Here is a 25,844-nt window from a genome sequence, read left to right as displayed (position 1 = left end):
AATCATAAATTTCCCAAATTTTCTGAGCTATACAAGCTGCTTTTATCTCGTCTCAAGCGGCTAATGGATTTATTGACGGGCATTTAGCTTATCGATAGATGAATTATATCAAGTTTCACATGTATGCGAGACTATAACTTTCCTCCCAGAGACTGACGTCAAGAAAATGTTCTGCGTCACCTGTACACATAATACATATGTATAGTACGTATGGCAATACCGAATCTTCGAGGTATCGAAGATGCGATACGCGATTTTGAATTCAAGTCCAGGCTTCGCATTTTTTTATACTGTTAAATGAAACGAATTGTATCGATGAAATAAAAGCGATTAATTTCCTTATAATAGACTGCCATCGTAACTTAATCACGATCATTTAAAAAAAATCAGTTCAAGTATAATCTCAAACACTTCATCTATCATTTGAACTCTTTATTGTACGTACGAAAACAAGTTGACAGTGGTGAACCCGTTAAAAATCGATCATCGTCAATTAAATTAGCGTTAACACGCCACTTATCGCATCACCCGAGGAACCGTGAATTATCGACGGCATAATTTATTCCCCCAGCCGAAGCGAAGACCGTTCATGCTGGTTGTGACAAAAAAGATGCACATTGCTTCGAGAGTATTTCCTTCCAAGAATGCAATTGTAACGGGCATGTGATATACATATACTATGTACATACATGCAAACGGCCGGCCGGTACGAAACATACAGCACGGCAGCAATGCAAATTCAAGTATGTAGGGGGAGGGAGAACGTAAGAGAGGGACGCGGCGAGAAATAGAGAGGTGAGAAGAGGAAAAAGAGACGGGGGGAGAGAGAGAGAAAGAGAAAGAAAGGGATGAGCGTCGGTCGTGGTACGAGAGAGAAAGAAGGAGGAGGGGAGTAGCCACGGCGGCGGTGAGGAGTATTGGAGTCAGCCTGACGGTGCCGGGGTGCCGGTCGGTTCCTTCAGTATGCCGCGCAACGCGCAGGCTCGCGTACGCGTATCGTTATTGTTCCCCTCTGTTCTCGTCATCTTCGCTCTTCCCTCCTGTCTCGTTATCCCTCTCTCTCTCTCTCCCTCCCGCTGCCCCCAACGTACGCAGCGCGGCTAGAATACGCAAGTACAAACATAACTCGCGGTTCTCGTTGTTTTTCGCGTTTTGCGTGTTGCCCCATCGTGAAGTTTTTTTTTTTTCCTTCGTGTCGGTCACGCGTGACACAGGGAAAACCGAGATCCTGATTGGTCGCACGTGTGTGCACGCCAAGTTCCGTCGACGCATACACGCGATTCTCGCATCGTTCGGGCGGGCATTGTTCGGATTCGAATTCGGGATCGAGAACCTGTTATCCACGCGTGTACGTAGTCGTGACACAGTGACACTGTGCGGAAAGTTGACGGAGAACGTGGCTCGTGGACGAAAGACGACGAGGAAAAGAGCGGGAAATGCTGACGTGCAGCGCAAACCGTTTTGAAAATCGTTTGACATGCAAAGGATACGCGGTCCTCAGCCGGTGGAGGAGACTCGATGCAGTTAAACCGGAGCCTGCCGAGACGCAGTGAGCGGCAGAACGTGGTTACGAAACGGTTCGAAGGAGACGTGGCACGAAATGAAGCGAGTGTATCCCCGCCGCCGTACGATCGATAACTATAGCACCAACACGGCAAATATCAAGCGGTTCGTATTTCCAGCGCGCACGAACCTAACTTACCTGCGCGCTTCGGCCCGTCGTCGTCGTCGTTAAACTCTGTCGAAACACGACGATCGAAGAAGAAGCTCGTACTTACGGCCGTTTGCTTCAACGAAAGGATGCCGTCGTGAAAGTTGACATTCCACAGTCGGTGGCAAGGACGCGTGGAAAGGTATTCGGATAAACGGGATAATGAAGCCTGTCCAATGGTTCAGGAAGTAATTTTCTTCCCGCGCCATCTTGATCTGTCGACAAATCACGATGACAGGTGGAGAACGCGATCGTTGATCGTCGTCGGCTGGAAGTGATCGACAGAGATCGTAGTACGAGCGCGTGTAGATAAGGACGTGCGGGTGGTTCCCGCCGAAAGGTCTCCAGTCCACAGGTTAACGCGCGCGCGAGGAGACAGAAAATCACGAGAGAGGCGAATGGAGCAGCGGAGAGAATCCGAGGCGCTTTTATTTTTAGCCAACGCCGGTTCGCGCATCGCAAAAACCGGTTTCCGAGTCTCTACGCTGGGGCCGAGCCACGAGGTAAAGTGCGTATACTATATGTATACGAGGACGGAAAGGGTTTCGAGCTGAAAGGGGGAGGAAGCAAGAGGAAAAGACACGCGATATAAAGGTGGAGTAATGGAGTCTGTCTTTCTCTATGTCAGCCGAGAAAGGAAGAAAGAGTGACACGGAACGTGGAATTCTACTCTTTCTTCTCCCACTTTGGAACTATCGATTGCGTGCATGCACGCGCCTCTGTCCGTACCTCGACGTGCTACGTGACATCACACCGAGAGTGTGTAAGATTCGATCAACGACGAGTGAGTCGACGACGAGATGCCCGTCGCCGATGTAATTAGCCGGCCTTGGTCACATGTGCGCGAACACCGGTACTTGGTCGTAACAGTAATTCGCGTTCCGGACCGATCGTACAACGACGAGGACGACGACGACGACGACGACGACGCCGCCGCCGCAACAGCAGCAGTGTGAACGAAACCGGTGTGAACAAAACGGAAAGTGGAGCCGATTAAACGGTACTGAAGGTAGGGAAAAAAGTATTGGATTGTTGCGTGGCACACGAGAACGAAGAAGACACGAAACGAAACGGCATGAAGAATGGCAACCGATTCAAGCAACCGTCAAGGTGTAAGGGCGGTCGCGACGACGACGACCGATCCGCAGCGAAGCGAAAAGCGCGCCGTCGCGGCGCGAGGCGCCGCTGGTGCTCTGGCCCTCAGTATTCTGGCCGTGGTCCTCCAATCGGCAGCCACCGCGACCCCCACTTGGGGATATTTCACGAATCCTGACGGTGAGTCATGCTTCGTTCAAATTATTTTGATCGAAACGCGCGCGCGCGATTCCCTTGATTCGTTGCTACCGCGCCGATGTGCTCTGTCACATCCATCAATTTGCGGAGTTCACGATTGTGATTATCAATCGATCACTTATTGATTTATTTCATTGCCCGTGACAAATACGAATAATCGAAGACAGTAGAGAACGATTTCTGGAGAATTTACATGAGAGGCGTGTCACGATAACGCTATTAGATGTTGGATGGTCACATAATTTTGTGAACTTGAGTGAACAAAATTGAAATCAATCCAGAGGTCTCAGATCTTATTTTGTAAACTGATTGTGGACCTGTTACATGTTTTCGTATATCCTCACGCGCCTTTTTCCTCTGCATTTAATAAACGTGACAAACGTGAAACATCATTTTATGTTACGCAAGTTAATGTGGTTGCCTTTGTGGTTCCTATTACATAATTTCCGTAGAAATGGCGTGCAACACGACTCTTAACGGCAACTGGATACAGTATCGCGTAAAAGGTTGTATAGAGAAACGTTATAGATACTTAAAGTTCCAGTAACGCGACAAACTGCAGGAAGCGTGGTTCTATGTTCGGCCGTTTATGTCAAATTGTTACCGCGCATCTGTTTCTTACTTGTCTATTGTTACAAGGTCACATTATGGCAACTGTGTATGAAACGTTTTTGTACTAAACATGCGTGACAAGTTCCAACGGGTTAACACAATTATCCTACGTTTCTTATTTTTTGTCTTATTCCTGACTGAAAGTTTTTCCGATCTGAATATTTAAATATTTCTGTGAGTCTTGCGCGAGACTGTACTTGGATCTGCTTTAGCATTCGCGATGCTACTTTTTGTCTTTCTCCGTTCATAGCGAATCTTTGAAATCAAAACGTTTTGTTTGCTTCCGTACGAGCACAGTTCGACCCAATTCAGCGCACGACTCCCTATATATTGAGTCAATTAATTCGTGCAGGTAGTTTTTACAGCCGCCACGCATCGCATCTTTTATGATGCCCCGTACTTGTTTCCTCTTAGATAAGAGTACAGGTTTGCTCCTCGCCACTCGCGACTCGTTCTATATCCTCGTTTCAAGCTTTTCCTGTTTTACACAAGAAAGCGTTCGTGTACCGATACATACGTTACTGTACACAGGTTAAATCGCGATATAATAATTTATTTATACTACAAAGAAATAGTTGGTGCATGAAGTATGCAAATTGAAATAGCAACAAGGAACACGTACGACAGGAAGGAATTTTTCTTTTCACCTAACGACGTTGAAATTTTCATTATCATATAAATTCTTTTGTATACCGGAGAAACCGGAGTTATTATTTTGCAGAGTTGCGATGAAAATGAGAGGACGTCATGTCTTTGTAGTAGTCATGTCGTAGTTTTGTTTCTTGGGACGACGACGGTGTGCATAATTCACACTGCCTATCGTTCGTTGCATTTCTCTGAATTCCACGAAACTCGTCGTTGTCGTCGTCGTCGTCGCCGCCTCAATGCCAGTACGCGGTTGCTCAGCCGTTGCATAACTTTACGTTGAATGCGAATTATACGCGGCTCTTTGTTTCGTCCGCGTCGCGTGTAAAGTTTACGTACTACGTAACGAGATTTTAATTCAGGCTATTGCAATTTAAACAGCAAATGAAGCTACAAATTAACCACCCGATTACCACTTACAATTAGAACGATTGCAACCTCGCCACGAAACACCTATTAGATTCGTTCGGAACGAGAAATATTAATTGAAACTGTATTAGTACTATGATCGAGTGTTCTTTAGTTTCGATAGTATAGCGGAAAAATAAAGAATCTAAGAAGAAAGGATAGTAGTTAAACAATTCCTATCGTTAAATCATTAATATCAGTTCGCTAGTAATCTTTACCCTACAGTTCGATAGAAGCTTTAATTATACGCTTGGTATAGGAATCAGGAACGAAACGTTTGCATAATCCTTCAGATCGATGTTTAGATAATCGACTATTCTATTGTACGTCCAGTGTACGTTTTATCTTTACGAGGAACAGAGGAGATGTCGATAACCTCCTGTTTCTTTATTCACCGCGAACCGGTTACTGGTTGCTTAAAAATCGATCGATCGATCGATCGATCCACCGACCGACTGTTTTTCACGGTACATTGTTCTCGCGCAGTTTTTTCACTCCTTATACCTAGTAGTCGACGTTCGTTTCCATTCTTAAGCACGATCGTCAAGGTGCATCGAGTGCGGTTGCTCAATCCCACGAGTCCGTAGGCTTTCCGCCTACCGCTGAGTGCTGTTGTAGTCGTAGTACCTACCTGTTGTCTGAGGAAAGTCTCTCGTGTACACGACACGCGCGTTCGTGTATTATTATGTTGCACCGGCATTATATTGCACGATTGAACACGATGCATTGTGCACCGTGTAGAGTTCGATATGATTCCGTTGAGGAAGAAGCACTTGGCCAAGTGCAAGCTAGATAATTACCTAAGTACTAATCGTGCTTAAACCAAATCAGACGATATAACTGCTGACTTGATCATCGATAACTTCATCGATCCTCATTCAACGAGGATCGTTGTTATAAGAATGAATTTGAAATGATGTATAATGTAGCGATGTGCACCTATTGCATGTATACGGGCACCGTCGGTGAATGTATCGAGAATGAAAACGGAATGCGTGACCCTAGCAGGTGGTTACTACGATACGCTAGCCGTGGCAAACGTATGCGTGCTGTGAGAGGGTATCTTTATGACACGAACATGCGTGAATGAGTCGAGAATGAGCAGGTGCGTAGCCACTTGTAAAGTCTTTAAGAAGAAACCTGTGATTATAATTTTTAACGTCTCGCATCTTGAATACTTATGTATAATATTATATTAACACGCTTCCATTCCTTCCGCAGTACGCAGCACGATAAAGAAGACGCGTTTTTCTTGAATCACACCGTATCGTCGTAGGTAACGTATGAATTCCGTGCACTTCGGTAAATTCGCACTCGCCGCGTCTCTTCCTCGTTGCCCGTGATACTTTCGCGTATGCCTCATGCAACAAAGTTCACGGGTTAATGCACGGGTCGCATTAACGGGATGCTAATTAGACCCTGAGAAAGGTTCCACGATTAACGCTCCGAGATTAACGCGTGACACACGAGTATTCCGTGCTCCTCGACGCGTCTAATCGCGTCGAATCATCGGCGTTCATGCCCCGAGCATCGAAGGAGAGATACGTGATCCTTTGAGAGAAATATGAGGTTAACAGACTTTCCACATCCTTCGCGAGCATGTCTCCTCGCCGCGCCGCCGCCGCCGCCGCGGTCGCGACGCTCTATCGATCCTGTTTTCTCCTAGACACAGAAGCGAGAGCTTCTTTATCCGGGACGATACATACCACGATTCTCAACTGTATAGATTGCGGCTTTGAATACTGTTATACTTGCATGATTCACGTCGCGCATATAATGTGGTTGCGCTTACAATAAAGTACATACTACGAACTACCGTTTGTTCGCGGAGAACTGGGAGATTGTACGTCGAGGTAATTAGAATGTGGCACATGCACGCGGCCAACTTTTTCCCTGCGATTCTTCTTGTAACCGAGACGGCTCGACGATGTACTAACTGCCTGGCCCTCTATTAAACTCCGGACATTTTAACAGCAGTATAGTATTCGGTAATGATTCGAGCCATTCGCAATGTGTAAGAGATATTCTAGTCAATAAATAATAGTTCAATTATTATATGTATTTTCGCGTGAGCTAATTTTCTAGTCGTTAGAGCAAACGACTTTCGCAACTGGTAGTCAACGAACAGCACTTTACAATTATCGTTCGATTCGTGCGTCGCAGTCGCTGCTTCATTAAGAAGCGAGCGTAAAACGTAAAGTACATAGGTACGCGTCTCGCCATAAAAGAAGCAGGACGACGATACGGTGGTACGCCAGGTACGTGGCACAGGTGTAAGTAGGTGGCTTTGGATACTGTTACGCACGCATACGCGCGCAGACTCATTCGACGATGCGAGTTCCGAGTGTGTGCTGTAAAAAATGATCAGAATCAGAGCCTGAGAAACGGGAGCTGCCGGAATGATTTCGCGATGCGGGGGCGATAACGTTTGGGCTGTCACGAACAACTTTTTTCCAACAGGGAACAGGGCTGTGCGCGTATCAATATTTTTACGTTTCGGAAGTGTCTGCGCATTGTCACGCCGTCGTTCGTTATGGTGGTGGTCATGTTTCTTTTTTTTCCGAGAAAATACCGATGACAAATCGAAAGTGTCATAGTAAGAAAAAACACAATTTTATTTCACTCGAACTGAAACGAGTTTTGTACTAACAACTGAATTTGAAATGTTCTAACGACTTCTACTACTGTAGAAATTTCATGCTGTATAGAAAAGCAGCAGGTTGAATTTATGTGTCTCATTAAAATTAGTAAGCTTCACGTTTATTATAAACTATAATAATTAACAGATTTTAAAAACCAATAAATCTATCAACAAATGTCCTGTTAAACCAAAGTCTAGTGTGATCATCATAGGAGGGTGAAAATATCTTCAGCCGGAAGAGTCGTCCGAAAAATGGGTTGACGGATCGGGAGTGGGACAGAAAAAGCGAGAGTATAATGGGAGATCAACATTCGCACCGTGTATTCGTTAGTTACCACGACGAAAGATCAAGATTACGATTGGAGGAGCATGGTTCCGTCTGATCGTTACGCAGAGAGCAGCCAGATCCGGCGTAAGAACTGGTTAAAGTGGGTTAATGAATTCGATGAAGTATCGCGTAGTAGAGCGATGGAAACGAACGGGGCGGCGGCGGCGGCGGCGGCGGCGGCGGAAGACCGGTTACTACGAAGGATCGTCGCACGACGAGCGTGAGCGCGCACGGGCGTAAAACGGGTTGTAAAACGCAGGAAAACGAAAAGAAGGAGGAATAATCGGCAGTGGCAATAATACGCCGGCGTGCCGCGAGTTGAATGGACCTACTGCTACTCGATTTGAGCGGTTCGAAAGAGACGGCGGCGCCGGGACGGGGTTGACTTAATGGATGGCATCGAGTCATTACGCAGCACGTCTACGTTGTAAATTGCGGTCGTGCGTACGAGCCTCGTTCGGGTGAAACGAAAACCTATTACTACAGTAACGATTACGTTCCGAACATGCTTTGCGTGTCATCGGGAATGCAGGATTATTTGTGATTGATTAGCTGTGCTGCGTTATTTCAGGTGATTCTGCTGTGGAAGCAGGAAATTGAACGAAAATAGAATAGTTACATTTCGGTTTTCAAGACTTCCATCTAAAGAATGTGTCGCTGTAGTTTTCGAACATGGAATTACATAAAATGTTCAGCTGTACAGCAATGTACTTGACGATATACTTACCGTCATAATTGTTATGTTTGCACTTGAACGCGTCACGTCGTCGTCGTCGTCGTCGTCGTCGTCGTCGTCGTCGCACGAGAACAAATTCGTTCGGCAATCGGGAAAACCTGTTGCAGTACGTAGTTCCTTATGCATCGCATTTTGCTGCCATCCCAAATTGATGTGTCATTGTCGATGCTTGAAGCAGCACAATGTGCCGCTACGTAACGCACCATTACAATCGGGAAAACAAGTATGCCACCCTGTCGTGTGTGTAAGTACGTATATAGTTAGGTACGTGGATGCATACGTGTATCGAGAGAGAGTAAGAGGACCGAGGAGTGTAGTAAGTACCGCTGTGCGAGAGGGCCAGGAAAGTCTTGGAGCGAGAGCCATGCCATGAGTGCAACGGCCTTTACCTGGCTCCTTGCTCGCCGCTCGCCGCTCGCTCGCTCGCTCGCCACGTCTATGCCATCTTCCTCGAAAAGTTATAGTAGACGCGAGCCCCTCGTTTACCTTACATCGTGCGAAGAGCTCTGGCTCGTCATACCAGAATACTCGTCGTAACAGAACACGCATGCATTATTATAAACCGGCAGCGGGATCTCTGTTGGTTGCAGACTCTTCCGTTACGAGACTGCTCTGTCCTGCAACGAACTCGCGGCTTCGCGCTTTTGTTGAACGCCGATAATTGAGCGGAACGAGGCGCCCAAGGTCTCTTTTGAGTCTTCCCGCGATACCGAATCTTCGTCTCTTTTTATATATTCAAAAGCCTGATATTCAAAATGCACGTTCAGCCAAGTATCAGACTTTGCTCAATGCTTATATCGTCGTTCGATCGTTCGCGTCCAGTTGTACTGCTCTAAACCACTCAGCTCACCCCGGGGGTAATTCATGTGTCATATTATATTCGCACGGTGGACAACATGTAATATTTAGTCGAGTGAAAAAGATCGCCGCGGAAAGCAAGACCGCGATGCTGATATAAGTTTCTGCAGCGGGAAATTCATCGAACGGATACGGGAATGTCTCGTCGGCATCTTCTATTTCTCCTCTATGATTAAACAACCGGATGCAGGTGACAAGTACCAATTTTTCGTCGATAATACTCTGTACAAGTACCTCTGTACAAGTCTCTGCTCGGAAGATATCTGATAGTATTAGAATGAAGCGATTACTTACAAGGCTTCTTTGAATCTTTCAGTATTGTTACCGTGTCGAAAGCGCGCGTACGTCCGCGTTTTTATTCTCTTGTCAGCGCACCGTCTAATAGTTAATTTAACACTCTAAGAAATGGTTCACGCCTACGCGGTCATTATTCAGATCAGCGAAACCCGTGGATGCATCGGCGGCGGCCCAGGGCAGTTTCTATTTCGTATGCGGCGTGTCGGCTCGAAGATTACCCTTTCACGGATGTGTACAGCTCGTTACTCGATCCATTTGCGTAATTTTGCATTCCGTGGTTATTTCCTAGACGACTTTTTACGACTTTTTACGACTTTTTACGGCCCCGACGAGCCACGTAGCTTCCACGTACTTAGCCTTGTCGCATGTTAACGAGAAATTGAACCCCGCCGCTACGGTTCCGATATTTTTCACCGAACGGCTTGTTATCTGTATCTATTTTTACGGCACCCGTCCTACGATTTTCATCAATTTTCACCGTTCACCGTTCACCGTTCACCGTTTATTTATAACCGTGTCACGCAGGAAGGAAGACGGCCACGCCAATATGTACGCTCGGCGAGTATAGTCCACAGTAATAACTGAAAGCGATCTTGCGCAATGGAATTAGGTAAACAGATATCTACGCGGAGTATGTACGTTTCGTCCATGACATTCTTTCCCGAGCGTATAGAACGAGTATAGGACTCGTTCACACGATTGAATCATGGCCTGTCGCGTGGGCTGCCGTTCTGAATATTCATACAAACGTGAAGATGCAGAGTGAATAAGATCAGTTATCAGAAACATAACATAATATTCAGTCTGTTAGAGAGAGTTTCATTTGTTAATAAAAAATTCAATCTTTCGATCAAATCTACAAATAATGTCAAATAATAATGGTTGCTTTTATGTTATGTATACCGTCGTCGTCATCGTCGTTGCTTAGAAACAGATACCACACCACTAATGATGGTCTGTCTTCACATCTGCTCATCTTTCATTGTGACTGGTAATGTTCGATTTTGTAACTGCGTTACGTAGTAGACACACATTATCGATGGAGCCTACTCTTATTCGACGTAAAGGAAACCATTCTATTGCCGGATGTCTTAGCGTTTGGAGGTCTCTTGTATTGAACCCTTGGCGGGCGATCTTCGACAGCGTTATGTATTCGGCGAATTTACTATTCATCAGCCATACCAGAAAGGGAACTAGTTTGGTCCTGGCTAAATAATCGGATGCAAAACCATTTCAGGGAACTAAGAGTTGGCGAAATTGAGTTTTGAAACCTATTATTACAGTTTGAGATCTGATCAGCTTTCATTAGATTAGTTTTTGAAATACTGTGTCGCGGTACGTAAACTATTTTTGGTGGAAAACTGTGGTGCTCAGAGAGATAAAATATTCATTCATTCATATTTTATTATTCGCTGTTTAGCAATCTTTTTGTGTATCAAATTTTTAATAGCAGCAGTTCCTCGTATAGACGATTAGTAGGACGTTAATCTTTCCGTTGGAGTAAAGAGAATTTCAAGAAGGTGAAAGGAGCTGTTAGATCTACAACGAATGAGATCCCTGGATCTCCGTTGCTTAATTTCCGCTTCCTCCTCCTCCGGGTTAGCGTGCGTGTGTGTGGAAACACAAGATTTCGTCGTTTGGAGCATCTAATTTAAAGCATCGTGGAAACGAGGGTACCTTGTCACGTTGATCAAACAAAATAAGATAAAACCGAAATATAAAGAGAAATGAAAACTTAAGATTGTCCCAATCTGGACTAAAAATCAAAACGACTCGTAAACGACGTGTAAAAGTTAAACGTGCGACACAATCCAGAGAACAATGAACTGTGTGTAATGCGAGCCTCGGACTCTACAGTTCTACTCATTGGATCGCTGGTTGCGCGGAGCAGGATGCTTCCCTGGGAGTTGAACATCCGGCGAATGAAAACGGAAACGGGAGTGCACTGTCTAGCGAGCTGCGTGGAGTAGGCTAGCCCCGTTTGCGAATATGTATACATCCGTGGAGCGCGCGATCCGCTCGCACGCTCGACTTTCGTACCAATTACAGATAGTTGCCTCGCTGGTAATAACCCACGGGACTTAATGGAAGTCGAGGGGACCATGACCGCGGAACGATGGAGAGGACGTCTCACGGGTTTCCAGACCGCGATCGTTGCTATTCGTGAGAAAATCGGTGATCACGAGCCGCTCGGCTACTCTGCGTTGGAAGCACCCCGTGGATCATTGGTGGTCAACAACACTTGGGTCGATCCGGTTAACAACTTTCGCCGCTGGATCTTCTTCAGATCCAGCCAGTGGAAAGAAAATTGAGTGGTATCAGCCAACGGTTCCACGTCTGGTCAGATGGTTTCAGTGTATGTACTGTAAGTCGCAAGTTGCAACTTTCCCTATTCCTTTCTGGTTAAACAGGGTCCCTTGTATAGAGTTGGATCGGATCAAACCTCGAGTCAAAGCAAACGCAGCAATTTTATCGTTGGTAACATTGAGCCAGTCACAGTATATTCTCGAAGCAGTGATTGCAACTTTCCTTTCTTCGTGATCGGGTCGATCGTGCTCGGACGCGGTTGCTACATTCCTTTTGAGGAAAAGAGAGCGCAAGAGAAAATTATTGCAGGGGGATATCTTTAGGGGATCGGTAAAGGTATCGAATAATTGGAGTACAGTGACTCTAATCAATGTGATTAGTTCCGATTTTAAAATCGATCGCGCGCGGCTCGAGGCGCGCTCGAGTTTGGGTCAGGGCACACCATTATGACGCCTCCGTCGTTACCTTCGTTACAGAAGCCTGAGATACTTCTCGACGATTCGTAGTCCACCAGTATTATCCCGTAACCTTCTCACGGACAAATTCGAGAATGGGGCGTAATTAGTGAGAAAATGTGGTAGTCTGCATGCGTAAACCGCGCTATTTATCGAACGATGCGAATGTAACACCTGCGCGTGGAAAGCTATCCGCGAGCAAACAGCCAGGATTAACGTCAGCGAGCTTTTTTTCTCCGTATTTTTCCTTTTGCAAATGTTGCGAGGAACGAGGGTGCGATCTCCGTGAAAAACGTACCCAAGCAAAGAGAAACCAACTCCATCCGTGGGCGCGTCTTTAGACTTGCGTCATTCACGGAGAGATAACTGATCGTGTTACTCGTACATACGTCGTCTCATACGTTGGACGTTTTTTTACCATAGTAGTAAAAGGTTGTGCTCCGTTTTTTCATCTTGACAACGATAAATAGATCCGATTAACGAGACACTTGGTTAGATTCGCTTCACCCGCAGTACCTTCCAACGAGAATTTTATTTTCAGCTCTCGTTCACGATCCCCGTCCCCACTCCCACCCCCCGTCGGTCCTTTCTCATCTTCTGCTAGTAATTTCCTAGGATGTTTATGAACCTTTTAGACCGTCCATTCATTGCCTGTCCCATAGAAAGGAGATCCCGCAATTGTACAGCGGTGAACAACGATGTTCTGTCGTTGATTTTTACGACTTTCTCGTTTATCTTTTCCCCGACTTTAATTTAATTGTGCTCGGCCGTGTGGTGTAAAACGACTGAGTCTACTGTTCAACAGGTCTCGCGCTTCACAGAAGTATCTAATAGACAATAGGCTACCGCGCGGACTTGTTTGCCCTAGCAGAGAATCCATTTAAATCGAATCCGTCAACACAACTTTCACCGATTGTCTCATCCGATGCCTTACAAGATGCTTACAAAATTACGTATGAAATAGGCACTTTTATTCAGGCGATGGCTTACCGCACACACGTGGAATACGTTTTCGTGTCTATTTTAATTTAATCGTGTCTATTTAATTCGCATTGAACGATGGTACATTATATTTCTGTGCAAGTTTTATCACGAGGACCGACAGCTGCAGCTACCGTTTTAAATAAACGCTGGTAACAATCGAACGGTTTCCCCCGTATTCATCTCAGTTCTATTTATTTAACGCATTACGTAGCCTGCAAATAGAATCCGTAGAGAATAAACAAGACTTGGCCGAACGAGTAACGATCTGTTTCTGTTACATGTAAACGTAAAATACGATTCCGAGTGAATAAAAGCCGAACGTTAGGTATATTTTTCTCTAATTGAAAGCTTTTCGCGTGGCTAGCCGCATTCATTTTCCATGATATTGGCTGAAAGCATTTTATTTCTCACTGCTTGTTAAAGCTGAAATCTGATCAACGTTATGAGTATTACGCGGCGAATAACTCGTCACGGCTCAGATGCGGCCGGAACGGAACTGTCGTCATTTTTATTTTGCAATAGTCATCGAGCGCCAACGTTGTCTATCGGTCCGGGTCATGGTTCGCGTGCTTTGTGACGAGACGCTACTCGAGTCTTGCTGAGGATGTCATGCCGATGGTCTGTGTTTAACGTGGATCAGTGTCATTACGTTAGTTGATCATTAGAACGCACGAACCGCGGGAAACCGCGGACCGTTCTCCCCATTAATTCTTCCGTCGATTTTTCCGACCTCTCCGATTCCAGACATTCGAGGCGGCGGCGGCGACGACGACGACGACGACGACGACGACGACGATGTACAAGGAAACGGGAAACGTTTAGTCGCATTTCTTTACACGGAACGAGTAATTTACTTTACTGGACGTACGTTGAACGCGAAAGCCGTAAAAATTAACTATTACTGAGGATTAAGAGAGAGCCACGTGATTAAAGTGGTCGTGGAATTTTTAACGACAGCATTAGAGGATAAAGTATTGTTATTGCTCTTAGAATCGAGTATGTATTTTGTATTCTACTGCTCGCCGAGTGTGGCTAGGTATGTTTTAGTTTAACACTCTTGACGTCTTTGAACATCCGAGACAAATACGGCTTTAGTGAAATTGCTTGTGGATTAATTAAAATAAATTGGTTGACATCTGGAAGTTTACACGGCAGATTTAATCCATACGCCCATGCACGAGAAAGTTTTGTTCAAACATTTATAGAAACTGTTTAATTCAACAGGAAACTGAAATTGTGCGCGGCGCGAATCTCGACGACCATCGTGCAATAATCCGTCAAGCTGTAAAGATCCGTCAAGTCCTCGAGGAACGATCGGTGGCGGGATGCGAGTAGCTGGTTGTGAAAACGAGAAGATAAGTCTGAGACGCGTGCGACGTGCTCGATGCGAGCAGAGAAGATATATGAATCCGGAGAGAAGGCATTGTAGGGGCAGGAATAATCCCAGGAAGAGGTATCATCTTTCTGTGCTGGTCTATAGTCTACTAGAGCTCTAGTAAAGGAAGAGACTCGTAATAGAGGCTGGATAGAATTGGACATTGACCAGAGGCGATATCTTTTCCCGGGCTCTTCTTACGAGGATGCTGTTAGTGTTCAGGGCTTGTGTAGGAAATATGCAAGTCGGTCGGAATTTGCGTTTATACATTGAGAAAGGAAGAACACCTGTATCGGAGACTCGTTTCCTCCGTGCACCGTGCACACGTACACGCACGTAACGGGAAACTTGCATTTAAACGTTTGTGTATCATACGTTACGAACGACGATTGCCGCCTAATGGAATTTTAATAGACGTTCTTTAAAAGTGGGTGAATCTTCAAATCTTCCGTTTTACACACGATGTTTTCCTATATCAAATGACCACGTAGAAATTTCAAACGATTCCTTTAGGAATGAAGGGATTCGAGATTCCCGGAAGGGAAGAAATTGCGTTCGATTAAGATTGATCCTAGATTTTGCCTCGCGTTAGACTTCCTTGCAAGGATGATAAAATGAATCCGGTCAAACTTTCAGGAACATGACGTTAGATAATCGTGTAAAAAGCGGTGGTGAGTGAGAGATTACCTGCGCAGAAAATCGTGCGAGTCTGCTGGTACTGCGGTTAACAGCGTTCGGCGGAAGAGATTCATGGGATTTTTGCCGACGTTTCTGAAGCGAAGCAGAGAATCTCACGCACGTTAGAAGATTGCGTGGTCACCTGATCGCTTTAGCGTATTGGTAGCCGGTTTCCAAGTTCTTACGATATCGTCTGTTCTTCTTCTCGGCATTCGGGCTACCACCTCGCATTCTCGCTCGAGCGACTTTCGTGTTCCGGGTGGCGGCCACCGGAAGTCCTTTCGCCTCGCCTCGGTCCTCTCTATGCCGTTGTTCCCCGTCACTTTTGTACGTAACTGGAATTTTAGTCGACCGTGTGATTTTTTTTTTTTTATCGATCCACGTGCTACGTATTGTCGCACCAATTAAGAGAGGTATTTTTTCTCCCTGTAACAACCATAGTAACAACAAACGTTGTACGTGAATTTAATATTGTATGTACATTTTTTATAATAGTCGTTTATGAGAACGTTCACTCAAATGCCTTGATTTGTAATTTTATTGTGATCTCGAAGAGGTTGTTGCATAATTACGAACGAATGTGTCCTACTAGTCGGTCTGACTACACTATCACCGTGGCCACTGCGTAACACCACCGGATTTTATTGCGCTACTGTCTCGTTCGTGTTACACTATTCCATCTCGGTACAGGAACCGTGTGCCACTTTTGTCGATACGTAGCTACACACAGACGATACAATCTTTTGTACACAGGCAACGATCGTTTCATTCAGCCTGTCGACTAAACTCCAGTAAAAAATGATTACAGCATACTTGTTGTTCCATCCGACCGAGTTTCTTCTTAGCTCGTTCTCTGAGGCTCTCAGTGGCTCTTGGACTGTTCTCATACTTTTCTTACTGCACTTAAAACTTTCTTGTCAGCATGGATTTAACGCTGGATCAATTGCCAGATCATTAGAGAAGAAATTCTACGGTGCATTACAGTAGCGATCAATGTGATTAAACTTTGAAGTTATGTAGGTGCTCGGAAAGTCGGTGCTGGCTTCTAAATAATTCTCCGTCGCACGGGAAGAGTTTTTATCGGCCTTTTATTTTAATTGATCTTTTAATTGAGGCAAATTGGAACGTGTGTAGTTGGACAGTTTCTATCTAAATATTAGAATTATGCGTGTCGATCAATTTATTCATGAGAGCTTTCGCGCGTGTTTCACACGACGTTGCAGAGGAATTATGCAATTTATACCTACTATTCATTTTATTCCTTTCTTTATTTCACACACCACCGGTCACGCCTGCCACGTGTATTTCGTATATATCATGATTTTGTAAAAAAGTAACGTATAACGTATAATAACTCTCGCAGTTGGCATAAATAGAATTTTCAATGCGGTCGGTGCGTTCTTCCGGTTGTAGGAATTAGGCAATGTATTCTGTAATATTCTGAAAAATACGAATTTTAATCGGATCTCTAAGAGGATTTAATGACGCACGGTTGTGCTATTGAATGAAAATAGATTCATTGTGCAAAGTTACTGCAATGGGAAACGGATTACGGTCGGATACCTCCATACCGTTTGTGTATGTTTGTGAAAGAAAAGCATTTTCCGTCGACTCCGGTGGCTTAACGATCGAACTCTATCGTTCCTTCGGTGCAGACAAGGAGAAACCAGTTTTCTTCGCTTGTACGCGTACACACTAGCCTTTACCTGACTACGACGAATCGTTCATGAGTATAACTTTCCTTTTACGATACTACGGATACGCGAATAAAACTTCCATTGATGTAGCCAATTGTTACATAACGCTTATTAATGTGTCGTCTATTGCCTAATCAATACTACATCAAGTACAAAACTTTTAAATATCGTGTGATCAATAGATTTTCATTTATTAAATTATTCCTGAATTAAAAACTACGAGGGAGTAAATTTATTACAACGTGAAGTATCGTAATTGAATTTAAAAGCTTTCCCTAGTTCTTGTTGAACTAAATTCCATTCACAAAATTGCATAGTATATGCAACGAAAATTCTTGGAATTACTAAATGAAAGGCTTTAATTCAATGTCCAGAATTAAAAGTACATCGCGTTATAGTATACAAGCTGCGCGGAATTACCATAACGCAGATCTTCGGCATGCAACCCACGTATCGTTCATCGCCCACACGTTCATTCGCGTTTGCATTGTTTGCAAGAACAAAACCGTGCGCAGTTTAATATGATAACAACGACGATATACGTTTCATCTTCTTTGCTCGCACGTAGATATTTACGTGGGTACGGCCGATATAATAAAATCAGGTGAGTATAGATGATTGAGCTGAATCTTGTACACAGTGTGAAGAAGAATTTCGTTTTATCCACTAGAATCGCAGAATCTCTCAAATTGAAACCAACGTTCATATTCTGCCTACGCGCAAACGAAAGTTGAAAAATTCATTGCCCGACACCGAAAAATGTCGCATATTGTAATTCTTCATCAATCACCAATTTAGATTTCTCTAGAATCAGATTAAGAACAGTGTATCACTGATATCACTGATATCTGTGAAATCTCTCGTTTCGAAACACACCAATTTCTTTTAGTCGGCGAGTAAATTAAATTATCGTGACAACAGAATAGAAAGAAGTATGAAAGAAGGAAGGGAATACGATCGCATTAGAACAACAGCTGCTTTGTCTCTAAACGGTCGTTAAAGTGTCGTTAAAGAGGTATCAACGCGAGGCAACGTCTCGACCTTGAGGAGAGACTCGGCTGACGCGAGTTTATCATCTCTACGAAAATTCTCATTTCCTTGAGAAGATTAAACGATGAGGGAAATAAATTCTGCGACGCTGCTCTCTACAATCTCGCGTTTGACAGGAACTGGGCACGGCCCCGAAGAGAATAGAATTTCTGCTCGCGAGAACTTTGTTTTCATTCCTTTTTCCGACTAATCGACATCGTTTGTTATCTGCTTCGCGCCCGCAAATTGCTCTATTGGTTCAGAGAGGTAACTGTTTGCAAATTCTCACGTACCGCTCGCATCGCTCGGTCGCTTTGCCTCGTTTTCCTAAATTATTCTGGACCGTGCTGATTAAACGATCCAATCGGTCGTCAACTCACCAGAGTTATACCGCGTGCTATCTTTTTTAAAACTTTTTTTAATTCGGCCCACCGTGCGCTCGGTGCAGGTGGTGGCGTAATCTATTGACACAGTTCCCGATGTTATTATTCCCGTATTATTATTTATACGTTTGTACGGAGTGCGTGCGTTGCGTGTCATGCGTAAGTAGTCAGCGAACAATATCGCGTGAAACGCGTGCAACGCGTGCAACATTCCGACAAGTGGAATGTCAACAAACGGTGGTATCATTTTATCTGTGATAGTATCGTTCGCACAGGTACAATCTTGGAAATTTACATTGAAATTACTTGTTCCACTTCTTCTCACATGTTTCGTGTAATAGATATGATTGCATAAATTTATGTCGAGTTATGTAAAATAGTAAAGTAATACGCGCGCAATACGCGTCTTCATCGCATTTACCATCAATTAGATATGTTTACGAGGCGTTCGCTCTAACGAACGACAGCGAAGACCTGAATATCTACGCTCGCTCTTATTAGGCGACCTCGGCAGCGGTATTGTGTTAACGGTGAAAGTTGCACCACTGTAGCCAATTTTTGCCACGATGATCGTGACTGGGTCAGTACCCTTTCGTTTCATGCAGATGACCATTAACTATGATTTCAATCTGCTCTCGTGACACGAACGATAACAACACGAACGATAACGAAATGAACAGTCTATCAACTACTGATTCTATTCGTTCCATTTCAATTTTACAAAGTAAAACTTCACTTGTAAATATCAACTTAGAACACGACGCGAAAGCGACGTGCGACCATAGGCTCGGTACCATGAATTTCTACAAGTATTGTTCGCGGTGAACAGCTGTCATGCGTCGAGTATAAAAGTGTTTCGAAACGAACGCGACATCGGAGAACCGAGGAATCATTTTTCTCCGTATGGGATCGATTGGAGGATGGTTCGATGAACACGGTGACGAGTCGTCGCGAGAGGCCGATTTTCATATTAATCGTCTAGTGTCTAGTATCACGTTGCAGTGTGTTCATTCTCGTACGTTCGTTCCCTCTCCGCCCCGGTACGCAAATCGTTCACGCGGTCACAAGGGATAGATGACTCGGCGTGGGTGTTGAATTATAGATTGAATCCCCAGTGCCTTTCCCAGAATGCGACGGATCTCTTTGACAGAGAAACGTTTCTAGTTTCCTTCGAACCTTCTAGATTAAGCACGTACAAAGTAAAACGTGCTCAAACGTGTTAATACTGGTACAGAGACAAAGCTTTGTTTGTACGTTTGTACCTGTGTGTCATTTGTATCGATTTTCCTCCGCGATGGAGAGAGAACTCGAGAGGAAAGGTCTTGTCTAACGCGGCTCGTCGTCGTGACTTTTACGAGCTGGCTCGAATGAGCGCAATTAGTGCGGAGCAGCGCGGGCAGCGGCGACTGGTTAATTGGATTTTTTGTTCATTAAACCTGTGGACGCGCTCGGGCTCAGCGCACGGACCATTCTGTATAAAATGAACAAACAGCCGTGTACGCATCTCAGAGACGAAGGTCAAACACGTTTATGCCTCGCCACCGGGTTCACTATTAATGGCATCGCTGTTGCACGTTGCACCCGGCAGTAATACGCGTTATGTAACTCACACATGGTTCGTTCGCTGCGTCTATGTACGTCTGTGAACGTGTAATTTTACGATGATTCTGTTAGGCATACATAGTCCATGTTGTTGGTTCTAAACATGCCGACTCGAGTTAGATTTAGATTTTCACGATGTACATGAACGTTTGCTAAGAACGTTTGCTACGGTAATTCCGATGGTATGCACGCGTGTAATTGATATCTTCCGTTCTAATCCATTAACGTATGTATTTAACGTATGTATCTAAAAAAATGTTACGTGCGAAATGAGTTTACACTTGGTGTGTGAAACGAGACACCTCGACCTTTATTAAAGCAGATCTCTAATTGACATGGCCTGGTCAGAGAGAAAACAGGCTTTTTTCTAGGCCAGTGATTTACGGTTGAATCCAGGCTGCTCGCTGGGACTGTCTAATTTCATTCAGACTTTTATTGTGAACAAACACTGAAGCACGACAAATACGATTATCCTAATCACGATTAGACAATTTAGAAAATTGTACAATGCTAGCAAACGTGGGATGATGCTGAACATGAAAACTTGGCCGTATTGAAAGCAGTCTAATTAGTATCCGTAAAACAGGAGTTTTACATTCCAATTTTTCGACCGAATTCGTGGGCGTGTGCGTCATTTAGCTGGAAAAGTACGGATAAAAAAAATACGAAAACGCGGGGAACTCGTAGCTATGTATTGAAAGCGCGTCGAGCTATAACGTTCAGTTACGGTCAATAAAGCACCTTTATGCGAGTAACATAAATAAACGAACACTTTATTTGACTTTTGTCGGGAGGATAAAAATCACATCTGGGAAAGTAGAACTACTGAAAGGAAGCTGTAAATATGAAATACAATGAATTCGTTAAAACTGATAAACAGGTCAGATTGTTACATAATGATCAGTTCTTTTCCACTTCTCACGTAGAAATTGTATTCGCTTAAAAATCCAGTCGTCAGTTATCGTCGTACGGATCGATTAACCAAGTTAACCAACCAACTGCCAATTTCGGTATTCGGACTTCCATAGACGTCCCATTTCCCATATCGGGTAATATAATCACCTCTGTAGGTGTTCACCGTTACACGCCTACGCTCGGGTTACGAAACGAGACGATGTCTCTAATTATTTTTCAACGTGACCAGCTTTTCTACCTGCGCTGTGTCGCTTCGCGACCATCGAAAATCTGTCGAAGCATCGTCGGGTCGCGTGGGCGTTCGTTCGCTGAGCTAATCTAATCGCTGGCTCGGTTTTCAACAGGTTTACGACTCCCCGTGTTTTTTCAATCGCTGCCGTTTCTAATCGCTACACCGCGTTGCCCGTCGTACGCCGAGTAACAAACGTCACGCACCGTTCGCATTTCGTTTAATGACTTCAACTATAATTATCGTTGTTTTTACACTGTACTTGGGCAAAACTGCGCGATAGTATGTGAACTCGAATCGTTATAACCGTCTCACGATGCATATTCAACCGCGTGAATTTCTATGATAGGACGGTGAAATCGTCGAGTTTGTAGGTAACGTCGTCGTCGTCGTCGTCGTCGTCGTCGTCGTCGCCTTCTCGAAAACAAGGTGAGCGTGAAGTAGTAAACAATTAGGCGATTAATAAACGAGACGCGGATGTGGGTATTAAAATGTGAAGAGTGTAGCTCACCACGAGTTTCTGCAACAGCCACGGTGCTATGGAAATAATTGGTAAAATCTACTCGCAATTTAGTACAGATTAGTTCTAGATACGCGTGCAATGGAGATGGTTTTTAATGAAATTGATGCAGACGCGTCTCACTGTGTCGAACCCACGGTTTCTAGAAGCTAGTGGGAGAAAGCTGATTATCGTGCGAGATCGATTTCAATAGATGGACTTCTTAAAATGAATAAACTACGATCAATGTTAGACCATATTTTAATCAATGTAGTATTGGAAGATTTACAAATTAGCAAGTACGGTACTTAATTGCGTTCAAAGATTCATGTCAGGGGATACTAATGATCCTTGCGTTAATGATTTAAATGTGGCTGACTGTGCGATCCCCTGTTAGTGAAACTCGACATCAAGAAGCTTACTCTCCAGAGACTTTGTGGCAACGTCCAACTTGTACAACTAAGTACATCTTATTCTCACTCTCAAGGATTAGTATTAATATTATTTAATTATACTATGCAATTATTAATGGTCCTCAATATACGACACTTAAATCATTAAAAAATAATGATGTCAGCTTTACTTTTTGTTTCGAATGTACATTAACTTCCACGTTTATTTAAATCCATGCGCGACTCCAATCTAATGATGCATCGTCAATTATTAATTCGCAAAGGTCAATGCTAACAATCGCTAACAAGACAGCTCGTCGATTATTACACGTTAATATTTTGATCTGACTCATAGAGAATTGGTTCGAGTAGTGATTCAGAAATTATCCAAACGTATCGTGTAACTTACAGACTACGAAACCGAAGGGAAATAAAAAAACAAAAAAAAACTGGCGAAATCTTCACCTATTATTCCACGGACGTCTATCGTTATATCAAAGCCGAATGAATATTAATGCGAACCGTGTACGTGTTCGAAGCGTTGCTCGACCCGAATATATTCAATTCTGCACGTGTTGCTGCACGCGCGTGATCCACAACGCCATGACGAATCGCATTTTTTACGCATTAACGAGTTTGCGATTTTCGAGATGAATCCAGGTCATGAACACGCAACTCTAACCCGATACAAAATCGTACATGTTATATATGTATATATTTCATACCGACAACAGACAATGTCCCAGTACTTTAGTAGACTGCAATTTTATGCATCAATTTCCTAAATCAATTCGGATGATTCGATGTCTTCTTGTGTACTAATAATGTTCCATCGAGTATTCATCTATTTCAATGGAAGACGTAATATTTTTCGTGCCTGTTTCTGGGCGAAAGACGGGTAACTGGAGATAAAAAAGGAAGCTCGCACCTTCGGTGGAACAGGGTGACTTTATGGGCCGTTTGAACGGCAGAACGAGCTCGGCGAAATTGCGATTTCCAGTTGTTCGAGAGATCACGCTCTCGTGGCCGGGAACAGGACTCGCGTTCTCCTTCGCTCGTTATCCTGTGGCTACGAGCCGTTCCTTGCGTTGCGTAACCCACGTAACAGGAAGGGTTTGTCGATACGAAAGATTGTCGCGGCCAAACGATCGCGACGCACCGCAACGTGCGGCATCAGAATTTTCAAACTGCGGGGATTCACGTTGGTTCTTCAGATATTTCACGAGCACCACGTGCATCGATTGGCTGATAGTTGCTGTATTTCTTACGGAAGCTCGTAACACTTGAGAGATCAGAAGATACGTTGGATTTTGAATTGTTACTTGGGCTTGCGTATAACAGGTTGTACAGATAAGACGAAATGAAAAGGATTTGCAATTAAAATAAAATGACGTTAGAGTATAGTTCATCATGCTTTTATTAACTTGTATTTTCTTTTATGTTGCAGCTGGTTCGGCGGCTGAGAAAGGATACTTTGGTCCGTGGAGGCAGTGCAAGCTTCTACTGTATGGTAGGGAAAGATGCGGCCAAGGGGTTTCCAGGTTTCAGCCAGTGTGTGAGTTCGCTTTAAATTTCAGTGGCTATTGATTTTTATTATACGTCAAAGAGGTCGTTCCCACGACGCTCACAAAATGTCTAGACTTTCCTAGAATTTCTAGATATTCCTAGAACCTGGAGTTCAGGACCTTTACTTCAGGAACAGACTTTTGAAGCGAATCAATCGTGGAGGATGGTAAATCAAGCGTAACGTAGTCTGTGTCTTTCTGTACAGTGGCTGTGTGGGTAGCAGGATTAGCCGCAGCGACTGCCTCTGCCCTTTTGGCGATCTTGGTCGGTCTCGCCGTGTTGCAGCTCGCAATGGCTTCCTCGGCGAAACGAGTTATTATCTCGTACAGCACCGCTCTGATAGGGAAAGTGGCCCTCGCAACACTAGCCAGTGAGTATTTCCAAGAGTACAGTCCCAGATTAATTTTATCCATTAATCAAACACCCGAAGGCATTTTCATCTCGTTATTTGTTGAGAAAATTTCACTTGAGTATTATAAGCAAATGCTTGCAAGAAGAAACACTTTACCTTCTCAACTGATGATTGAAAAACAAAAACTTGTTTGACTAGTTTTTAATAATTTACAATTGCAAAGAATTTTATTTATTTATTAATTAATTATTGACACTATCAAAAACATTTTTATTTTTTATTTACAAAGCATTTTATGGGTACTGAAAAAAAAATCCGGCAAACTCCTGGGAAAAAATTTTGGTTTTTCCTTAAATACTCTGTTGGATCTACGGGGAAATTGCATACGACCTTTCTCGTATCTGACAACTACAGCTACAACTTTTGTTTGAAACATCTTTCGTTAGGCTGCCACCCTTTAGTAATCTCTCCTCGGTGGGAATCGTAGAGCGTAAATGTCGAGCGGAGAGATCCTTTTGCGCCAGGACAGTCTGAAAGTTTTGTAACAGGCGGTAGGATTACTAGTCACTTGCCTACTTACTGGCCTACTTACCCTCACGCGAAGAATCGAATATCCGCGGTGGATCTTGTTGCCGTAGTAAAGTGATACGTGCTAAATTTATAGATCGCGGTCGACCACATTCAGTGAATGAATTTCCAATTTGTATGCTTTTTAAATCAATTAATTAGTAAAAGGCAACGGTAAAACGAAAACTTTCTCATCGTCTCTTCATAAATGTAACAGACGTGAATGCTGATAAGAAATATAATAATTTCTCGAATGGGAATTAAAAAAAAATATGGATCTATTTCTTTTCTTCCAGCATCATTGGCTATCGTAGCAGCGAGTCTATTCGCCCTGCAGACCGATGACAGAGCCAGCAGCTTCGTTATCACAAGGGGAGAGGCGTTTTACATGCAGGTAATCTTTACTCGTACTATTTTATTTTCAAATTAGTTTATGTTTTTCTTCGTAACTAGTTCTGAAATTCTGAATTTACCCAAAAAATTACGAATAACTCCTTTTGTCGAAGGAGCACCTCTTTAGAACTTTTATTTTCCTTGGATTTAATTGAGTCAAACTTAAACTTTCTCCATTGCAATTTACCACAAGACTCTTCAACTCGTCCATTAAACTAGTTTCATCCAGGATACTTTTCATTTATATACTTACAACTGAGAAAATTCGTTGATTATATCGTTGTGTACCGGCACCGGCACTTTGAATTCTTATTTACAACTCTAATGAATTTCTTTCATCGACTATACTTGTATACTCTTCCGCAATTACTCTTTTGACCCGTCACTATGCTATACATACATACATATACCTCGAAACCTGTTGCTCCTATCTTGCGGAAGAGAAATCGTCACGTATTTACCAGTCCCCTGCCCGTGCCCTGCAAACACTAAATTTTCTACTGCAACTGAGCATGATTTATAAAAACAATTCCGAAGCTACGCTGCCAAATGTCGCCGTCACGGGGCGGGGGTCCGTTATGCTCGATCCCTACCTCAGCTTTTCCGAACAGATGTTACCTCGCAGTTATTTCGATAAAGCTGATTTTGCTCCCTCCGTTAGGGTTCACCGCGTGTCACGCTGTTGGAAACATGTGCGGTAAACTGCTTTAAGAACTCGTCTATAGAAGAGGGTCATGTATTACGAATCGCAATCAAGTTTCTCTTAGCAGCTGGCATGTATAATTTTACGAGTGTTTGTAAATCAATTTTCTTCAAAAAGTTCAATGCAAGAATAATCCTTATTGCTGTTGGAGAACGTAACGATTTAGATTGTTCTTCATTCAATTTTTCT

General features: G+C 43.7%; 1 protein-coding gene across 4 annotated transcripts in view; it reads left to right on the top strand.

Annotated features, from left to right (window-relative positions):
- Nucleotides 1-944: 944 nt before the first annotated feature.
- LOC108631833 (uncharacterized) overlaps nucleotides 945-25,844 on the top strand; it is a 35,477-nt gene continuing 10,577 nt past the window's right edge. For 2 of the 4 annotated variants that reach the window (XR_001916946.2, XM_018036001.2), the window contains exons 1-4: nucleotides 946-2,986; nucleotides 23,522-23,629; nucleotides 23,846-24,010; nucleotides 24,856-24,953. Coding sequence is in view for 3 of the 4 variants with exons in the window: in XM_018036001.2 (XP_017891490.1) it covers nucleotides 2,794-2,986; nucleotides 23,522-23,629; nucleotides 23,846-24,010; nucleotides 24,856-24,953 (564 nt within the window). In the remaining variant the exon portion in view is untranslated. Of the gene's footprint in view, nucleotides 2,987-10,376; nucleotides 11,895-23,521; nucleotides 23,630-23,845; nucleotides 24,011-24,855; nucleotides 24,954-25,844 lie in introns of those variants that run through there. The other 2 variants (XM_026819321.1, XM_026819322.1) reach the window with 2 other exon arrangements.

This window comes from Ceratina calcarata, unplaced genomic scaffold (genome assembly GCF_001652005.2).
Source record: "Ceratina calcarata isolate Rehan_Ccalc_2016 unplaced genomic scaffold, ASM165200v1 scaffold147.2, whole genome shotgun sequence".
NCBI classification, from domain to species: Eukaryota; Metazoa; Arthropoda; class Insecta; order Hymenoptera; family Apidae; genus Ceratina; species Ceratina calcarata.
This window is presented reverse-complemented; position numbering and strand designations above follow the sequence as displayed.